This window comes from Dipodomys spectabilis, unplaced genomic scaffold (genome assembly GCF_019054845.1).
Source record: "Dipodomys spectabilis isolate Male_0828 unplaced genomic scaffold, ASM1905484v1 ptg000329l, whole genome shotgun sequence".
NCBI classification, from domain to species: Eukaryota; Metazoa; Chordata; class Mammalia; order Rodentia; family Heteromyidae; genus Dipodomys; species Dipodomys spectabilis.
This window is the reverse complement of record NW_024871006.1, coordinates 2,026,957-2,045,762: the sequence shown is the minus strand read 5'-3', so window position 1 is coordinate 2,045,762 and position 18,806 is coordinate 2,026,957. Positions and strand designations below refer to the sequence as shown.

General features: G+C 43.6%; 1 protein-coding gene and 1 long non-coding RNA gene across 2 annotated transcripts in view; one reads left to right on the top strand and one right to left on the bottom strand.

The window, feature by feature from the left end:
- The window catches only part of Prkca (protein kinase C alpha), a 378,576-nt gene extending 369,213 nt beyond the window's left edge, over positions 1-9,363 (bottom strand). Inside the window, exons 1-2 of the mRNA XM_042702635.1 lie at positions 9,126-9,363; positions 5,869-5,900 (exon numbers count right to left, since the gene is read on the bottom strand). Of these exons, the coding sequence (XP_042558569.1) occupies positions 5,869-5,900; positions 9,126-9,298 (205 nt within the window). The 5' untranslated portion in view covers positions 9,299-9,363. The remainder of the gene's footprint in view (positions 1-5,868; positions 5,901-9,125) is intronic.
- On the top strand, positions 2,617-16,814 carry LOC122128352. The gene is made up of 3 exons (XR_006151415.1): positions 2,617-3,158; positions 8,873-8,875; positions 16,800-16,814. It is a non-coding gene; the product is annotated as an uncharacterized LOC122128352 (long non-coding RNA).
- Positions 16,815-18,806: the final 1,992 nt, after the last annotated feature.

Below are 18,806 nucleotides of genomic sequence, written 5' to 3'. Positions count from 1 at the left end.
AAGTTTTTTCTTGTCTTTTTAGGGGGCAGAAGAGGTAGGGTACAGAAATGGAGGGAGGACATTGCAACAATGATACTCACAAGACACTATATTGGAAATGAACCTTACAACTTTGGGAGGGGGAGGACAGTAAGGGAGGTAAGGGATTGTGGGAGAAAAACAAAGGAGGGGGTAATAATGCTCAACAAGAAATGTACTCATTACCTTACTAATGTAACTGTAACCTCTCTGTACAGCATCTTTACAAGAACATAATTTTTTTTAAAAAAAAGAAGAAATGGAGGGAAGAAGGGTGAACAAATGCAATCATAGTATTCAGTATACACTATTTGAAAAATGAACTATGCAACTTGTCAGCAGGGAAAGGAGAGCTGGGGGAAAGTGAAGGAAGGGGGTGACATCATCCAAGAAGAACTGTACTCATTACCTGGCCCATGAAATAGTACCCCACTGAATAATGCCTTAATAGTAACAATAAAATTATATTTAATGAAGTGTCAGGAGCAAAGAAGTTTGGTTTGGGGGTTTTATTTTGCCCTTAACTACTAAAAAATTCAGACCATCAGGCTGGAATCTCAGGTAAAATACAACACGTGGTGTGTTCTTAGCATAATAATGACTAGATTCCGGGTGGAAAGGGAAAGGGATGGAATGGGGAAACAAAGGAGGAGGCAACAATGCTTGATATGAAATGTACTCACTATCTTGTCCATGTAATTGTAATCCCTCTGCATGGTATTTTCACAATAATAAAGAAAATAATGACAAGATTCATAACTGCCCTGCAGTGTGATCACAGAAGCAGCAGATGGGAACTCATTCCCTGAAGACCTCTGCAGAGTCCAGCCCAGACCAGTCAGAGCCACAGGCTCCTGGTGACCCTCCTTATTGGTAGGACTTGCTTAAGCTGCTTTCTTTAGGGGGGGTATGTTAACCAAAGAGCCTGGGCTAGCAGCTCATTTCAATTGGTGATATTAAACCAAAGAGCAGAGCCAGAAAAAAGTAAGGAAAACACAGGAGGAGAGCCAGATGTAACAAAGTATGCAAGTAACTGCTTGGCGCTTCAAATAAGCAGGTCACATTTTCAGAGGCTGATTCCACCACTGTAATTAGAGAAGCACATGGGTGTTGCTGACTCTGAGGAGGGAAAACAACCGAGTTGGCTCATTCCCTTTGCCAGTAGTAAAAGTAGCAGATAACTGTTTCAGCTCCACTGCCCCAGAGGACAGGAACATATGAGCAGTACATGAGGCCATGCTGACCCATAATGACTGCTTTTGGAAGCAGCCTGTGCAAGACAGACACTACAGCTTGAGAAGCAGCCTTCCAGACTTGAAACTCAACTATACCAATGCCTAGAACACTTCCTTTTCTGTAGAAAGTAATAAATAGATAAATAAATAAATAAACGGAGCAAGGACTCCAACTCTCTGCTAGTCTTAAAGAGATGAAACAGTATCGCATGCAAAACTAACACTAAGCAAAAATCAAAAGGCAAATCTGAGCCATGTAACTAGACATTTCAGAGCTACAAAGGGAAAACTTGTTTATCTCTAAGAACCTTAAAAAATACATTCAAGATCCTTCTGAATTATTTGTCTTAATAATATCAGTATTCAGGGCTATATGCCTAAACTGCAATATAAATAAGAATGGCATAGCACCTACTAAGGGAAAGTGGAAATAACTCAATAAGCACTTCTCTAGAAAAGTTTCCTACATTCATTTGTGTTAAATCAAGGGGAAGGAAAGAAGCAAGAAATAATCTTAGCATTTCACATGCCTATAAAATATAATGCTTTCTTAATGGCATAAATTACAAATTTGTTGCTAATGGTTAAGACAATTATTTTTATCAACGTATTATTCTCTGATTAAAATGGTGACAAATATGTCAGAGCTATACAGCTTCATCACTAACTACATGAACATGTGGGTCATGTTTGGACAATATAGAAATAAAAAAAAGGAGGGAGGAAGGGAGGAAGAAAAGAAGGAAAAGGAATAGGAGAGAAGGGAATACTAGGGGAAGGGAAAGAAAAGATAAAAAGTAGACTTGCTACAGGATTATTTACTAACCAAAGCAACATCCTATCTCAGTAGCTATAAAATTCTGCCTTGTCTGGTTAAGAGAACTCTGATACAGGATAAACATAAAAGTTTCAAACTTCAGCTCCATGGGGTAGGGGTGATATGGATAGGAATGAGTTTTGTCCTGAATAACACTCTATAAACAAAACCAGAGAGAAAAATAAAGTCAACATTAAGAGAAAAATATAGGGGCTGGGAATGTTACCTAATGGTAGAGTGCTTGCCTAACATGCATGAAGCCCTGGGTTCGATTCCCCAATACCACATAAACAGAAAAAGCTGAAAGTGGCGCTATGGCTCGGCTCAAGTGGTAGAGTGCTAACCTTGAGCAAATGAAGCAGTGCCCTGAGTTCAAGCCTTAGGACTGACAAAAAGAAAAACAGAGAAACATAAATATTCTAAAATGATCAGATGTTAAGAAAAAGATTGTTTTGGAGAAAGCAGTCAAAACAGGAAATACTGGGTAACTGTATTTGTGGAATTTAACCATTATCCTCAGTTAAGGTATCCTTAATGAAGTTACAACAAATAATCAGATATAATGGATTAACATATGCCCATTAGGAGTTAAATACAGATGATACATGCCAAACAAAATGTAACAAGCAGACAGCATGTTACAAATAAACTGATTTTTATTATTTAAAGAAATCTGAGGTTAAATCCTTCACCAAAGCACAGTATAAAAACATATACTCCCTTCTCTTATTTTTCCATTTTGTAAACCTTGAATTTCAAATATTAGGAAAGGAAAGCAGTTCATTGAATAAATACAAATGACTAGAAGTACAGTATTTTTAATGTTCAACCTCACCAATACCAGGAGATGGAAACTGAAACAAGAGGTCCTTTCTAGCTTTAGGTTGGCAAAAATGTAAGACTTACATGACCCAACAATTTCACTATCAAAAGTGTAGGGAAAGGAACACTCTCACATTAATACTGAAGATGTAAACTGGAACTCTTTAGAAGAGCAACTTCACAGTGCTCATTAAAAATTTAAATTAGACATATACACTTCTCAAGATCTATGGTAGAAAAAACTAGTGTCTGAGGATGCTCTCTCTGTACTAGAAAGAACTTCTTAACAATTGAAATGCCCATCAGTGGAAGTATGGGTGAATTAACTGCCCCAGGAACCACTAAATAGAATAAGAAACAACTGATATTCTGACATACAAGTATAGTAAGTGAAGAAAAAGCAAATTCCAATATGATGGGAAAATCTGCTCTCTTTTGAAAAATGAAGTATGTGTGAATAACTGATTGAATGCCTTTTTTTTTTTTTTTTAGGATAACTGGGATTTGAACTCAGGAGTTCTCATTTGCTAGACAAATACTCTACCACTTGAGCTATGCCTCCAACTTTTTTTTTCTTTAATACATGGTCTTGCTAAGTTGCTCAGGCCAGGCTCAAACTTTCTATGGTAGCCCCAGGCTGGCCTTGAACTTGAGATCCTCTTGCCTCAGCATCGTGAGTGCTGGGATTACAAACATACGCCACCACACCCAGCTGAATGAATGTCTTGAACAGAAGTTATTCCTGGGAGTAGGAAGAGAAAAGGGAATACAGTTTCACTTTTTATTTTACACAGTTTAAAGTACTTTTGAGTGTCATTTCTTAAATATGCATAAAAGAGAATTGTGCTGATATGAGACTATTAATCTGTGCTCTGGAGGAAGCCATAGCTTACCCCCATAATCTATTACTCTGATTTTATCAATAAAACCTTCTCAAGTCAGTGGCTGTAAGAGAAACCCATCCTACTCGAAATCATGTTTTTATAAAATAAATGATACAATAAAAATAACATTCCCAAATTTTCCTCATCAAGTAATATTTAAGAAAACGAAGTAAATACCTTTCTTACACGTTTCCACAAATGCCTGACTTTAATCTATTGGCCCAGAATCTCACATCTTTCAACCTCCTAAAATCATCTTCAACCCTAGACCCAAATCTCACTTACAAACTTCAGGCCCATAACTATTTTTTAAACTTTTTTGTTATTATAGAGGCGATATACAGAGGATCACAGTTACATAAGTCAGGTAATAAGTGCATTTTTTTTAGAGCAGGGGGATAATGCCATCCCTTCCCTCACTCTCTGCCAGTTTTTCCCTCCAGGCCCACAGGCCTAAAAGGGAAATATCTGACTATCATCTCTTATAGAGACTGGTGAGACATGCATTTCTCTCTTCTTTTTAAAAGGAAACTTTTTAGCCAGATGCCTATAATCCTAGCTACTTAGGAGGCTAAGATCTGAGGATCATAGTTGGAAACCAACCCAGGTAGACAAATCTGAGAAACTCTTATTTTCAATTAACCAGCAAAAAGCAGGAAGTGGAGGAGTGACTCAAGTGGTAGAGTGCCAGACTTGAGTAGAAAAAGCCAAGCAAGAGTAAAGGCTGAGATCAAGCCCTAGTACTAGCATAAAAATAAGTAAATGGAATGTTCCTTGTTTCCAAATGTAACTCTCAAAATGATTCATTCAATAGGGATTTTAGGGGATTAGGAGTGTGGCTTAGTGGTAGAATGCTTGCCTAGCATGCTTGAAACCCTGGGTTCGATTCCTCAGTACCACACAAACAGAAAAAGCTGGAAGTGACGCTGTAGCTCAAGCGGTAGAGTGCTAGACTTGAGCAAAAGAAGCCCAGGTACAGTGCCCAGGCCTTGAGTTGAAGCCCCAGGACAGGTGAGAAAAAAAAAGGGGGGGGGGGATTTGAGGTATACCTTGGAAGCAAGAAATATAGCAGGTTAATGATCATCACCATAAAATGATCCCACCCCATCTGCCCCATCTAATATGTATATGAAAAAAAAGCCTCACAAATTTCAGGAATGTTTTAAAAGTAACCAACTAACTAGAACAACTTCAGTTATAAAAGTACACACTGGATCACCTCTCCTTCTCTCTAATGCACTTAATTTTAAACAGTGTTAAGATAATATTCTCCAGGCTAGAATGTACTTTCCACTTGCCCTAATAATAAACCTATGCCCAGACAGGGAATGTAACCAGAATGAAATAAACATACTATAGACAATGAGCAGAGGAACAAAGAAGTAACCTAATGAGACTGCAATGCCTTTGCAAACTATAAAATGTTTCTGTAGTTATACAAATAAACTGGAGAGTATGAAAAGTTACACACTCAATGTCAGTAAAGCGCAACCTCAGATCAGAGGAAAAAGAATTGATTTCCTTCTGGGTGCTATGGATATGTGGTGTTGGATGCTTAAGCTGAAGGAAAAGTGCGTCACACCACCAATACTGGAGCTGTCAGTCATTCTCACACCACTGGCATCACCCTAAAACATGCAAACCCTAAAATGTGCAAACTTGTTCTGGCCAACAACTGGTAACCTAAGCAAAACCTCATTAGTATGATGTACAGCCTAAAAGAGATGAAGAATAAAAATGAAAAGGAAGAACAAGAAAGAAATGCCACATGAATATAGAGTGACTCCATTTTTTTCTTAACACCCACACAAAGACGGCAGTTTCTGACAAGAATGTTCTCAGCAAAAGTAAAATTACAGGATGGGGTTTTTTTCCTTTCTTTGTTTCTTCAATGAGAAAAAGGCAGTTCTGTGTACAGATTACTAGGCAATGCGTATGATTTTTTTTAAAGGCCTAAATTTACACACCTCATATTTAGAAAATGTTATCTAAACAGCGTATCTTGTGGATCACAAAGAAACGATGACTAGAAATACAGATTCTGTTTGGAACACTCATGTACATGAAAATGAAGACCACAGAGGCAGCTTACCTTGGCACTGGAAGCCTTGTTTCCCAAACCCCCTGGAAAACAGAAACAAGAACAAACATCTTAGCATATTTTGTGTTGATAAGACATTGTAAGCAAGTCATATGATCAAATATTTCAACAGTGTTAAAGACTTTAAACATAAAATCTAATGGCTTCAGAGGAAAGCCATTCCTAAGCATTTTGTTAGATTACAGTGCTAATTCAACTTTGAAAAAGTATCTTGACCATCATGGACCACTTAATTATTTCAACATATCAAGCTTCTGCTATTGCCCATACTTAAGCCTGAAACTAGAATATGACTGCATATTTGAAGTTGTTGGCTATAGTACTAAAGTAACAAAAAGGGGCTTATGGCTTTTTACTTTTTTTAACTAAGGAAATGGTGTAATTTTGTTCCAAAAAAGAGAATTTTTTTGTCTCTCTAAGAATAACTAAAACGTGACTTGCTATGAGTTTGTTTAAATACTGCATGTGTGTCCAGTGCTGGTGGCTCACACCTGTAGTGACAGCTACTCAGGAGGCTAAGATCTTAGGATTGAGGTTTGAAGCCAGCCCAGGCAGAAAAATCTGTGAGACTCTTATCTCCAATTAACCACCAAAAAGCTGAAAGTAGAGATGTGGCTCAAGTGGTAGAGCACTAAATCAAAAGCGGTACCCATGCGTGCATGCACACATGTATACTCGCACACGTGTGTGCACGCACACACACACAATTAAATGTCTAAAAATTATATATCTAAAAAACATTATACATCTAAAAACTGTTAAATAGCAATATTGTTAACATTTAATTTTGGCTTAAAAGGGACCAGATATATGAAATATCATTTCTACTGTTTGCATTTGAAATTATCAGGATCTAATTTTTACTGACCCAATAGCATCAGAAGCACGTATAGAGGCTATTTTGTTCTTATAAATGGCTTTAGAGAGCTTACTCCATAAGCAGAGAACCTTGATGAGGAAATTCAATTGCTAACATTTTCCACCAGAATGAACTGCATTAAAATGTTCAGGTTGTCATAACTCTTGCTTTACATACCATTTTAAATTTGCAAAGTGCTTCAAAAGGTATAACTTAAGAGTTGTTTCACTCTCCCACCCCAAATAAAATCTAGACTTAACTCCAAATATTTAGTTTTAACAAAACTATAAATCAAGAACGTATAGAAGCAATACTGAAAGAAAATCGAAAAATGAAACTGCAAGCCTATATTATTGGTGGAGATACGCTGGAAACTTCCATGCACTGGCTTTCATATTAAGAGGAACAGAGGCATGAGGGCTGCTCAGTGAGGAGGAAGAGATGAAACCTTTATTTTTCCACCTGCTGACCTGAGTGCCTACTCAGTCTGTCAGGGTGATGGTAGTGGCCTGGCATTAGTTAGCCTGCCCTGTTTCTAACTTTCCCACTGCCCGAAAAAGCAATCAGCAGTCAGTCTCTGGGCTGACAGGAGAGGCTGAAGAGCTATCCTTATCCAAAATGCAATATCCTCTGCACTGATGCTCAAAAAAAAAATCTCAACTTAAATAGCCTTATCTACAATTACCCATTCCTTGAGCACAATGGCTTCAAACGCTGCCTGCACAGTGGAAATCACTCCTAGAGGGAGTTGGGCTTTTCATAAACGTGTACTTTTGAGTGGGAAAGGGGAGAACTAAGAACTTTATTAGTACTGTGTTCACGGGACTCTGTGTTGGAGATGCCTTCCTCCAGATGGGATGCATCAGACAGAACTCTCCATTCTCTTTACTCCACCAACATACATGTGCCACACCACCGCTGGTGGCAGGGTACAGTGCAGCGCTGTCACCACCTGCGACTCCACAGCCAGGGAAGGGAGGGAAGGAGGGAAGGAAGAAGAAAGGAAGGAAGGAAGGAAGGAAGGAAGGAAGGAAGGAAGGAAGGAAGGAAGGAAGGAAGCCATAGCTCACCCTTTAAGGAGCTTACTAGTCCCACAAAAAAAGAGAAGAGACAAGGTGCCTAAACGGGGGGGGGGGGGGGGGGGGGAATTCTGCTATGCAAACTGAAGACCCAGAGTTCCATTACTTTTAGATCTCTAAACTTTTTTTTTTCCTTTGGGGATGGAGGAAGGGGCAGGGGCAGTGACCTTCACACAGTTAGATGAAAGCTATAAATTCTTTCACCGGGGCAGGGGGAAGGGAGGAGTGAGAGAATTGTGCACACAATTTCACCTAGTGTGGCAGGGTTCGCAGGCCCCTGAAGTCTTCGCAGTTACCAGTCCCCCAACCAGCTCCTCGAGTTCACAATGCTGCCATTCGCTGGGAATCACCTGAACTCTGGCACCATTTGCCATTACAGTATTTTTCTTAAATAAGCCCTCTGTCCTCACCAACAGGGTTACAGGTCTAATCTCGTGTTGACAGGGTCTATTTTAAATGACTCCCTCTGCCCTTCGCCATTTGCCTGCTCCGTGTTGACCCCCCTCCCCCCACGACAAGCTTTCAACAGTTTGCTGCCTCTCACCTCTCTTTCTCCCCCCCCCCCCCCCACTCTCTCCCGAGGCTCGCCCGGAGAAGAGAAAGTCTGCTTGCCCAGCAGACACAGCCTACAGTAGGCAGCGCCCCAAGGTTCCCGTGGAGTCCCACCCCGATGAGAAACACAAACACACAGCCCAGGACGCGCCCAGCCCCGCTCGCCAAGCCGCCGGGACGGCGGGCGGGCAGCGCGGTGCCCGCCGCTCCCCCGTTACTCCGGGGCGTGTTCCTCCAGGAAACTCTCGGTTCCTCGGGACTCTTTTTCTTTGCCCTACACCGGAGCTAAAGGATCCTCCGCACTGTCTCCATGGAAAGGAGGGGTGAGGGGAGTGGTGAGCCTGGAAAGGCTGAGGGGACGCGGGGGGGAGAGAAAGTCCCGGCCCCGTGAAGGGACCCAGGGAAGCCCGGCCAGCTCCCCCCCCCACCCCCGCCCCCGGCACCCACCCGGCGGCTGGGGGCGTGCGGCGGGGCGGCGACGTCCCGGGGAGTCCTGCCCAGGGAGGGTGTGTGGCCGGGGCCCCGCGCGGGCGGGCGCGCGCGCGCCGCGTGTCATGCCGGGCAAGAGTTGGGTGACTCCCGCCGGCTCTCCAAGTTCTCGGAGTGAGTCAGCCGGGGAGTGGACGCGCCTGGACTTGGGGGGCGGGGGGCTGGAGCCCCGGTCGTCGTCCCCCCCCCGGCTCCGTCCCTCCGGGGGCCGCGGGGAGGCCGGGGGTCCCCGCGGGGCGGCCGGGCGCGCCCGACCCGCGCGCACCTACCAGATGAAGTCGGTGCAGTGGCTGCAGAAGGTGGGCTGCTTGAAGAAGCGCGCGATGAATTTGTGGTCCTTCACCTCGTGCACGTTCTTCTGCCTCAGCGCCCCTTTGCGGGCGAAGCGGTTGGCCACGTCCTGAGACGCCGTGGAGTCGTTGGCCGGGAAAACGTCAGCCATGGTCCCCCCCAACCACCTCTTGCCTCCGCCGGGGAGCAGCGGCCGGGGAGGGCCGGGGTGGGCGGGGGCGGGCGGGCGCGGAAGGGCCGCGGGCGACCCCCCGGGCGACAGCCGCGGGCTGGTGGCCGAGGTCGCCGAGGGGAAGCGCACCCACGGCGGTGGCGGGAGCGGCGGCGGCCGGGCACAGTCCTGCGGGCGCGGAGCGAAGCTGCAGCCGGAGCGGAGCCGGAGCCGCTCGGCTTGCTCGCTCGCTCGCCTCACGCTCACTGACAGCCCGGCGCTAGCGCTTCCTACTCTGGGCGGCGAGGCGGCCCCGAGCGGCGCCGCCCACTGCGCATGCTCGGAGTGCGCGGGCGCGCGTGCTGGAGGGCCGAGGCGGACGCGCGCGGGGACGGGGCGGGGGCGCGCCCGGAGCGGGAGCGGGGGCGCGCGCGAGACCAGCTGCCGGGACGCGGAGCTGGGTTGCTCCGGGCTGGGCTGCGCTCGGCTGGGCTGGGCTGCGCTGGTGGGTGGAATGAGGGCGCCGGGGGACTCGGGGGTGGACGGCCGACGCCTTCGCGCTTTTGGAGAGCAGCAAGAGGACGGGGAGGGCCGGAGGAGTGAGCGGAGGAGGAAGCCGGCTGGGCGGGTCTGTTCTCCTCCACCGCCTTTTTCTTCCCTCCCTTTTCCTCCCTCCCCTTCCTCCTCCCCGCTCTCCACCCTCTCTCCCCCTCCCCTCCTCTTCTTCCGCTCTTCTCCCCGGCCTCCTCCTCTTCCCATCTTCCTCCGCCCTCTCCTGCTCTGTCCTGGGTTGCTTGGTCGTTCGCCTCCTAGCTTTCTCCTTCCAGGCATCCAAGTTCTGTGCCACCCGGGCCAGTCCCGGAATGAGACTCCCTGATCTCACGTCCTCCTCCCTGTCCGCGTGTTCAGCAGGTGGCCCTTTCCCCAGCTTCCTGGCCATACCGGTAATTCTAGGGCATGATGCCCACTTTTATTAGCCTGTACCTGTCTGAGGTTTTACCTACTGGCTAACATGTACTCTAATCGAGGATGCTCCAATCATGCTTAGACCTTCTCCACTTTTGTGCAGGCGAGTGAAGAAGGAGCGATTTTAAATAACTTCACACAACCTCCTGCCAACCTTCGATCTTTGACCTGCACATCACGTGTTGATTAGAGGTCCAATTTGTAGGTCAGGCACTATCAGGCACAATCAGGCACTATAAGTACTCGCACGCAGGGCACTAGTAGGACTCCTCCTAGTTATTTATCTCAGTACTCGGTAGCCATCAGAGCTCCAATGTTGATTATCAGGCTTTCTTGATTTTACAAGTCCGGAACCTTAATTTAGAAATCATTTTGCATCCCCCAGCTAATTGCTGCCATGCTGGCAGGTGCAGAGTGCAGACAGAACATTTGTAAATTACCAAGTAAAACTGCCTGTGAAAGAGTAGCTGGCAGTGGGTATGCAAAGGATGCGCCGAGGATGGACAGACTAATCACTTGCTGAATATTTATTAGATCTGCCTCCAGGATTCTAAAACACCACGGAAGAGAAACTATCATCTCCCAGCTTGGATTATTGTCTTTATTTTGTTGCCAGATTGACTAAGTTCACAAAACAACTTCATGAACTGAAGACGCCGAGAACACAGAACACCTGTTTAATCTCTCAAGAATGTTTTAAAGACAACTTTTCTAAGACACTTAGATTTCTATTTGAAAGGTATAAACCAAGTAGGGTTACTTTGTGGGGAGGAGGGATGATTGGGAGCACAAGCTGTGAATTTCCCATTCCTGGAGACTGCACTTGACTGACCCATTTACAATCTGTTAGGGCAATAATGTTGGTGCTTTAAGAGATCGCACCTGCTTGATAATATTCTAGCTGCTCAGGCCAACTGGGCAAAAAAGGAAGAGGTAGAAGAGCAAAGAAGAGCAAGGCATGCTGGGAAAATAGATCAAATTCTTAAAGACACAATGCACATCTAAAGTGATGTTTATTACTTAATAATTGTGACTGAAATGAGGTAAAATGGTAGAAATACAACTTTTCCCTCTAAGCCATCTTTATCTGAAATAGAGATCCCCATACATTTTAGGAAGAGTTCCTAAAGCACTGATGGAGAGATGGAGAGAAATGAAAGGCAAGGTTACTGATGGATGAGTCCCTGAGGAAGCAGGAAAGACAAGGCCCAGGCTGATAGACTATCAGCCTGCTTTCTCCAGTGGAGTGATGGGATTGCTCTTAGCTATGAGTAGGTCAGATGGAGATTGTGGGTTTGCCTCCCTGCTTCAGTTATGGCTATTCTTAGTGGGATGGAGAGAAATGACTAAGTTGGTTGATGGATAGTTGGGTTGGGCATGAATGCATCCATTGCCTACATCTAAACTCATTGGGTGAAAAGGAAGTGGGGGATTGTCAGTTACCAAGGACCGGTGGGAATGGTGGGCCACTGTTCATTTGTGAAACCTACCTGAGAAATCCCCTTGGTGGTAAGAATTAAGGAGAGAATCCCTTGGGCTGGGGGAGTCTGTTGTGGACATTGGTATTTTGAGTCTGCTGTTTCATGGAGGAGGTACAGGATATGAACAAGGAAAGGAAGACTGAACACAGACTTCATCAGAATACCTATAGCACCTACATTTGAGGAGTAAGTTTGTAGTTCTTTAGAGAAGTGTCACTTAGAGCCAGGGAACCCCCAGAGGCTTGGGGATTGGGTCAACGTTGAGGCACTAAACTAGTGATTTAGCCAAAGTAACTCACTTAAGACTAATAATCTTGAAGATAAAACTTGTATCATACAACTAGTTTATTTTCCAATAGACCAGGCCATTTTCAAATTGATATCTGATTCTCAAGTTTATAGTACCTAAGATGATTTAAAGACATGTTTTATTCTATGAATTATAATCAAAGTTTTGAAACTACTCCAATGTGTAATTAACCAAGCAGCAGCTAGTTAGACTGATAGTGACTGGTAGATCTAGAAATCAATAGACATAAGTGGCAGGGGCCATTGTAGGCTGAGCTTAAACAGCAGGACGATACTTCATAGGAGTTGTTGAGCCAGAAGCCCCAGTTAGAAATGAATGAGTTCCAAGACATCCAGGCACAGTTGCACAGGTTGTTCACAGACTGCAAAAAGCTAAAGTCTATGTCATTCTTCAACAAGCCATGCACCCTTATCTTTCCCAAAAGTCACCATTGTCTAATTCACACAAAGGTGCCTTGTGGGCTAGTGCAGGCCCTAATAAACATAGTTGGTTCTAGTCAGTGACAGCTTTCTAGAAAGAGCTTTTGTGGACAGTCTCCCTGGGCTTTGAGGTCTGCCTTTCTAGGCAAGTCATTCTTCCAGGAGTCTCTGTTGTCCTCTGACTCACAACATCACTAGCCACCCAGTGGCTCAAGTTGAAAACTCAGGCATGATCTGATTCTTCCCTTTATCTTTCTCTCTCGTGCAACGGTGAATTGCTCTACATCCTAGACAGATCCCAAATGTGCCATGGCTCCCACGCTCAGCTGTGCTCATCGGCTCTCCCAGACTCTGGCAGAACCACTTCACTTGGGTTGCTGCTTCTGTTCTTACCCTCTTTCCCCAAATCACCACCTTTGTGAAGTATACCTGTTTAAATCCACTTCATATCTGGAATAAATGCAAAGGCATGCCTTATATAGGAAGAAACATGGAAATGTCAATTTCCTTTAAACTATACAGGTAACACACATGTCCTGATAAAAGTGAATTTTTTGAAGTTATCATGGTAACATGTTTTGTTTTGTTTTGTTTTGTTTGCCAATCTTGGGACTTGAACTCAGGGCCTGGGCAGTGTCCCTGAGCTTCTTTTGCGCAAGGCTAGCACTTACTTGAGCCACAGCACCATTTCTGGCTTTTTCTGTGTATGTGGTACTGAGGAATGGAACCCAGGGTTTCATGCATGCTAGGCAAGCACTCTGCCACTAAGCCACATTCCCAGCCCATAATGTGGTTTGACTCCCAAGAATTTGCTCTAGTGAGCCAATGTTGAAAGTAAGTGGGATCTTTAAGAGGTGTGGCTAATTCATAGGTTACCACTCAGTGATCACCTGCAATATATTTCCTTGCATTAGTACTGAGAGAAAGTTGTTCTAAACCAAGGCCGCCCCTGTGTGGCCCCTTCTCATAAGATTGTTTCCTTTTCCACCTGACTCATTAAGAAGACCTTCACTAAAAGCTGAACAGATGGAACTACTTGCACTTGGATTTTCTATTTTTTTCTGTTCAACTTTTTTTTTCTTTATTTAACCAGTCCTGGGGCTTGAACTCAGTGCCTAGGCAGTGTCCCTGAGCTTCTTTTGTCCAAAGCTAGCACTTTATCACTTGAGCCACAGCACCACTTCCAGCTTTTTCTGTTGATGTGGTACTGAGGAATTGAACCCAGAGCTTCCTACATGCTAGGCAAGCACTCTACCACTAAGCCACATTCCCAGCCCCTGACCTTGGATTTTCAATGTCCAAAAATGTAAGACAAATATACCCCTTTTCTTTATAAACATTTTGATCTCTAGTATTTTTTTAAAAGCTACTTAAAATGTACTAAGAGTGTACCAACAGATTCAAAAGTACAAATGGAAAAAAAAAAAACATGTAATGCTAAATATCCTACCAGATATTAATCAAGAAGTAAAAGCAAACCAGGCACCGGTGACTCATGCCTGTAATCCTAGCTACTCAGGAGGCTGAGATCTGAGGATCATGGTTCAAAGCCAGCCCAAACAGGAAAGTCGGTAAGACTCTTATCTCCAATAAAGCATAGAAAACCAGAAGTGGCACTGTGGCTCAAGTGGTGGAGTGCTTGCCTTGAGCTGAAGAGCTGAGGGACAGTGCCCAGGCCCAGAGTTCAAGCCCCACGACTTCAAAAAAGGAGGAAGAGGAGGAAGATGGGGGGGGGGGGATGGGGGGGGGGACGGGGGCCAGCGGCAGCAGCAGCATAACAAACCTAGTAGAAAGACATAAACTGAATTCCACATCAAATCCTACCACTGAGGAGGAGGCCTGGACAAAATGGGGGATGGGGGAGAGGAAAGAAGGAAGGAAGGGTGAGAGAGAGAAAGAAAAGAAAGAAAGAGGAAAGGAAAGGAGGGGGAAAGAAAGAGAAAAGGAGAAGGGAAGGAAGGAAAAAGAAGAAGAAAGAAATCAAAACCAGTTTTCAGAAGAGGAAATCCAAGTAGCTCTTAGAACTAAGTAAAATCCTCAACCTGACTCATAATAAGATAAATGTAAAGTGAGACCTTACTAAACCCCATTGTGTTAAGAGTGTGTGGGATACACTGTTTCAATGAAAGAACAAGGAAACAGTTTCATATATCATTGGTGAAACTGAAAATTGTCACAGATATAAAGAACAATTTGGCAGCTAACTACTGGAATTTGAAATGTATCAAACACTTTGGCCTAGCAGACTTCTTGAATGTGTCCTAAATGAAAATCTGAACATGGACAGAAGGATGTATGTGTAGGCCAAATTGATTTTAATGGCAAATAATTGCTAAATGTCTAGCCATAGAGACTAGCTGGATCAATTATGATACATTCATATGCTAGAGTCATCACAGCTATTTTCAAAATGAGATCAATTACATAAAGTGAGTAGAAACATCTTCCACATATGTGAGTGAAAAAGCAAATGCAGATATGTGTATGTGAAAGCTTAAAAAAAAAAACCCCACAGGCCAAAACAGAAAAACAGACTAAAGCAGACCAACGAATTCAAAAGTACAAATGAAAAAAAGAACATGTAAGGCTAAATATCCTACCAGATACTAATCAAAAAGTAAAAGCAAGCCAGGCACCGGTGGCTCAGGCCTATAATCCTAGCTACTAAGGAGGCTGAGATCTGAGGATCACGGTTCAAATACAGCCTGGGCAGGAAAGGCCGTGAGACTTCCATAAAACACCAGAAAACCAGAAGTGGTGCTGTGGCTCAAGTGGTAGAACACTAGCCTTGAGCTGAAGAGCTGAGGGACAGTGCCCAAGCTCAGAGTTAAGCCCCACGACCGAAAAAAAACAAAACAAAACCTACAGGGCTAGGTATGTATCTGAGTGGTAGAGCATATACCTAACATGTAGAAGGCCCTGGGTTCAATTCTCAGACATAAAAGAAAAGCAAAGAAAAGGCAAAGAGATATGCATACCTCTTTCTATAGTTACACATTATATCAAAATCTGGGGGTGACAACACAGCTTTTCAGTAGGGTGCATATGTGGAGCCCTGGTTCAATCTCTATCATTCCTGCCTCATCCCCAAATCAGAAAATGCATATTGCATGAGGAATAGTGGTTTCCTGGGGAATACAGGTGAGTGAGTGGGAGAGAGTCATAGAGGAAAATTTACTTCCTATGTTCGCCTGGTTTTACCTTTGAAAATGTATGCCTAGTGTCAGAGGAAAAAAAAAAAAAATATATATATATATATATATATATATATATATATTAGAAGTCTTCAAAAATCAAAGACCATAGATCTCTACTGGATGTATTGTATTGAAAGACGTCTATAGTATGCCAGTAAGTGAAAGAAGTCAGAAGTAAGACTTACTTTCTCTCTCTCTTTCTCTCTTCCCCCTCTCTCTCTTTTTCTCTCTCTCTCTCTTCCTCTCTTTCTTTCTTTCTTCCTTTCCTTCTTTTTTTTGCCAGTTCTGGGGCTTGAACTCAGGGCCTGGGCAGTGTCCCTGAGCTTCTTTTGCTCAAGGCTAGCACTCTACCACTTGAGCCACAGCACCACTTCCAGCTTTTTCTGTTGATGTGGTACTGAGGAATCAAACCCAGGGCTCTGTGCATGCTAGGCAAGTACTCTACCACTAAGCTACATTCCCAGCCCAAAACATTCTTTCAAAAGTTTACATCCTTACAGCCGTCCTCCTCTCTGTGGATAGATAAGCATGGCTGTGTTTGTGTGCTTTGCGCACGTGTATAAAAGATCTGACCTCAATCTTCCTGCAGGGGCCAGTTGCATATTATATCAAATAAGTTTCATATAGATAAATGGGTGACATGGAATAATACCCTTCCTTGGAGCTATTTCACAACGTTCTGCAATGGTGACCTCCTGGTTGCTTACAATGCATGCATAATATTATCTGGCACACAATTGTGTCTGTGGTTAGCCTGGCCTCAGAACCAAAATAAGAACACCTCTCAAAACCCTGGAACCATTTGAATTCCATTCAAATGTCTGGAGAAACAATTCTAACATGTAAGAAGAATTTTTAAAAAGTGGGCAGAAGCATGACTTATTTAATACATAACAACAGAGCATTTTATAACCAGCCCAGGCTGTGTGATCAATAGATACTGGAGATGCAGGGTGATCAGAGCAGTTTCCATGGGTAATCAGGGAATGTCGGGGTCAAAGCTGATATGGAGGGTATTTAAGGTAGGAAGGAAAGGAGAAATTGGCATCGGAGATGTCAGAATGTGATTGCCATAGCAGAGTAGGGTGGCCAGTGAGATGAAAATAAATCATAATAGGAAAATAAAAGCATGTTTGTATAAAACTGGGAATGACTGTAGAAAGGAAAAGAGCAGTGAATGGATACATTAAATAATTATATGGACCAAGTGTGTCAGTTTTCTTTCCACCTTACTAAGGTTAGGGATTGGAAGCTTCTGAATTAACCTAACACAAGGCTGATATCTTGAGAAAAGACACTTTTTTCATGTACATGTAAAAACACATAAAGCGATTCAAAGGACTTGGATGTTGTTGTTTTGGTGGTACTAGGGTTTTGAACTCAGGTTTTCATTCTTGTGACAGGAGTGCTCTACCACTAGAACCACACCCCATCCCCTTTTGCTTTTGGTTATTTTTCAGATAATTTCTTTTATTTTTCCCCCAAATAGCCTCTGATCCATCCTCCTATCTATGCCTACCACGTAGCTAGAATTATAGGCATGAGGGTCAGCTTATTTGCTGAGATGAGATCTCAGTGACTTTTTGCTTGAGCTACCCTTGAACTGTGATCTTCCTAACTTTGTCTTTCACAGAGAGAAGTTGAGTCATATGTCATCCTTTTAAGAAGATGGAGGAAAAAAATCACTTATGGAGAAGCAAGCCAATACTCTTAGGAAAAGGAAACACTTTCATAGCCAAGCATGGTGACTCAAGACTATCATCTTAGCTAGTTGGAGGCAGAGATCAAGAAACTGCAATTTGAGGCAAGCCTGGGCATAAAACTGCCTGAAACTCCATCTCATCCAGTGGCTGGGTGTGGTGGGCTAGCTAGTTATCCAAGAAAGAAAGAAAAGATATAACAGGAATGGAGTCTTTGGAAGGGTGATAGAAGGCAGGAGAAGCTGGTCTTGGGTCAGTCTGTGTAGGCCATCTCTTATCTGAGTGCTGACTTTTCTCTAATGATAAGAACCATCTTTTCTGGTCCTGTAACTCCTGTGCTGGGGATTTAGGACTGCAGAGTTCTTTAGAGAACTCCTGCTTTCAGGCAGATAAGGGAAATTCAGAAGAAGAAGGGGGAGGAAGAGGAGGAGGAGGAGGAGGAGGAGGAGGAAGAGCAGGAGCAGGAGCAGGAGGAGGAGGAGGAGGAGAAGGAGGAGGAGGAGGAGGAGGAGGAGGAGGAGGAAAAAACAACAAACCTCTTCCCACATTTGTTGACTGTCACAGGCCTTCAGTTTAAAATAATTTTTTGTGCTGTCTATAGTTTGAAATCTGTCAAAACCTACCCCAACAAACAGGCATAGGGAGTGTCCCCTGGCTGTAACCAGCCCCAGATTGCATTCACTTCTATTACAGCCTCCACTGTAGTGGCCTCCATGTGGCATGGGAGACAGTTGCCCACACTGAGGTTTGGCCTGCGTGTCTCCTACCGCCGCATCCTTCATTCTCCAGTGAGATCCGGGAGCTGTGCAGATGGTAAACTAAATAAAACCTACCTCGTTTGTATTTTGGAGGCAGATTTACAAACAAAACATGTCTGCTTGTGTTTAAGAGACTTTGGCATATTTGGTTTTTAACAGATTAAATTTGTGATTTTAATTTAAAATGGGTAACTGAATTTAAACTGAGACGATAAGTTAGAACAGTAAAGAGTCCGTGAATATTAAAGCATGTCCGTTCACTAGTATTATAAGTTAAATTCCTTAGTTTTAGGAAATTTAAGAGAGAGAAATAGAGACAAAGAAAAATGGAGACAGAGCAAGAGAATATTTATTTTTTAATATAGGCATTTGCAGCCATATCTGACTGTAATTGAAAGGCATAAAAATGTTTCTGTCCAATCACCTTTTACCTTCTAAATACTTTCCTTTTATTTGCTATCTACCACTAAGAATGATTTTATTGCTGGGGGTATAGTTCAGTGATAAAGCAATTGCCTAGCATATGCCAGACCCTAGGATCAACTCTCAGTACTGTTAAAAAAAATGAAACAGAACTGTTTTATTTGAACTGCCACTAACATTAACTTTACCACAGGTTTTTTAGGGGGGAAGGGGTGAGATAGTGTCTCAGTATTATAGCCCAAGCTGGCCTCAAA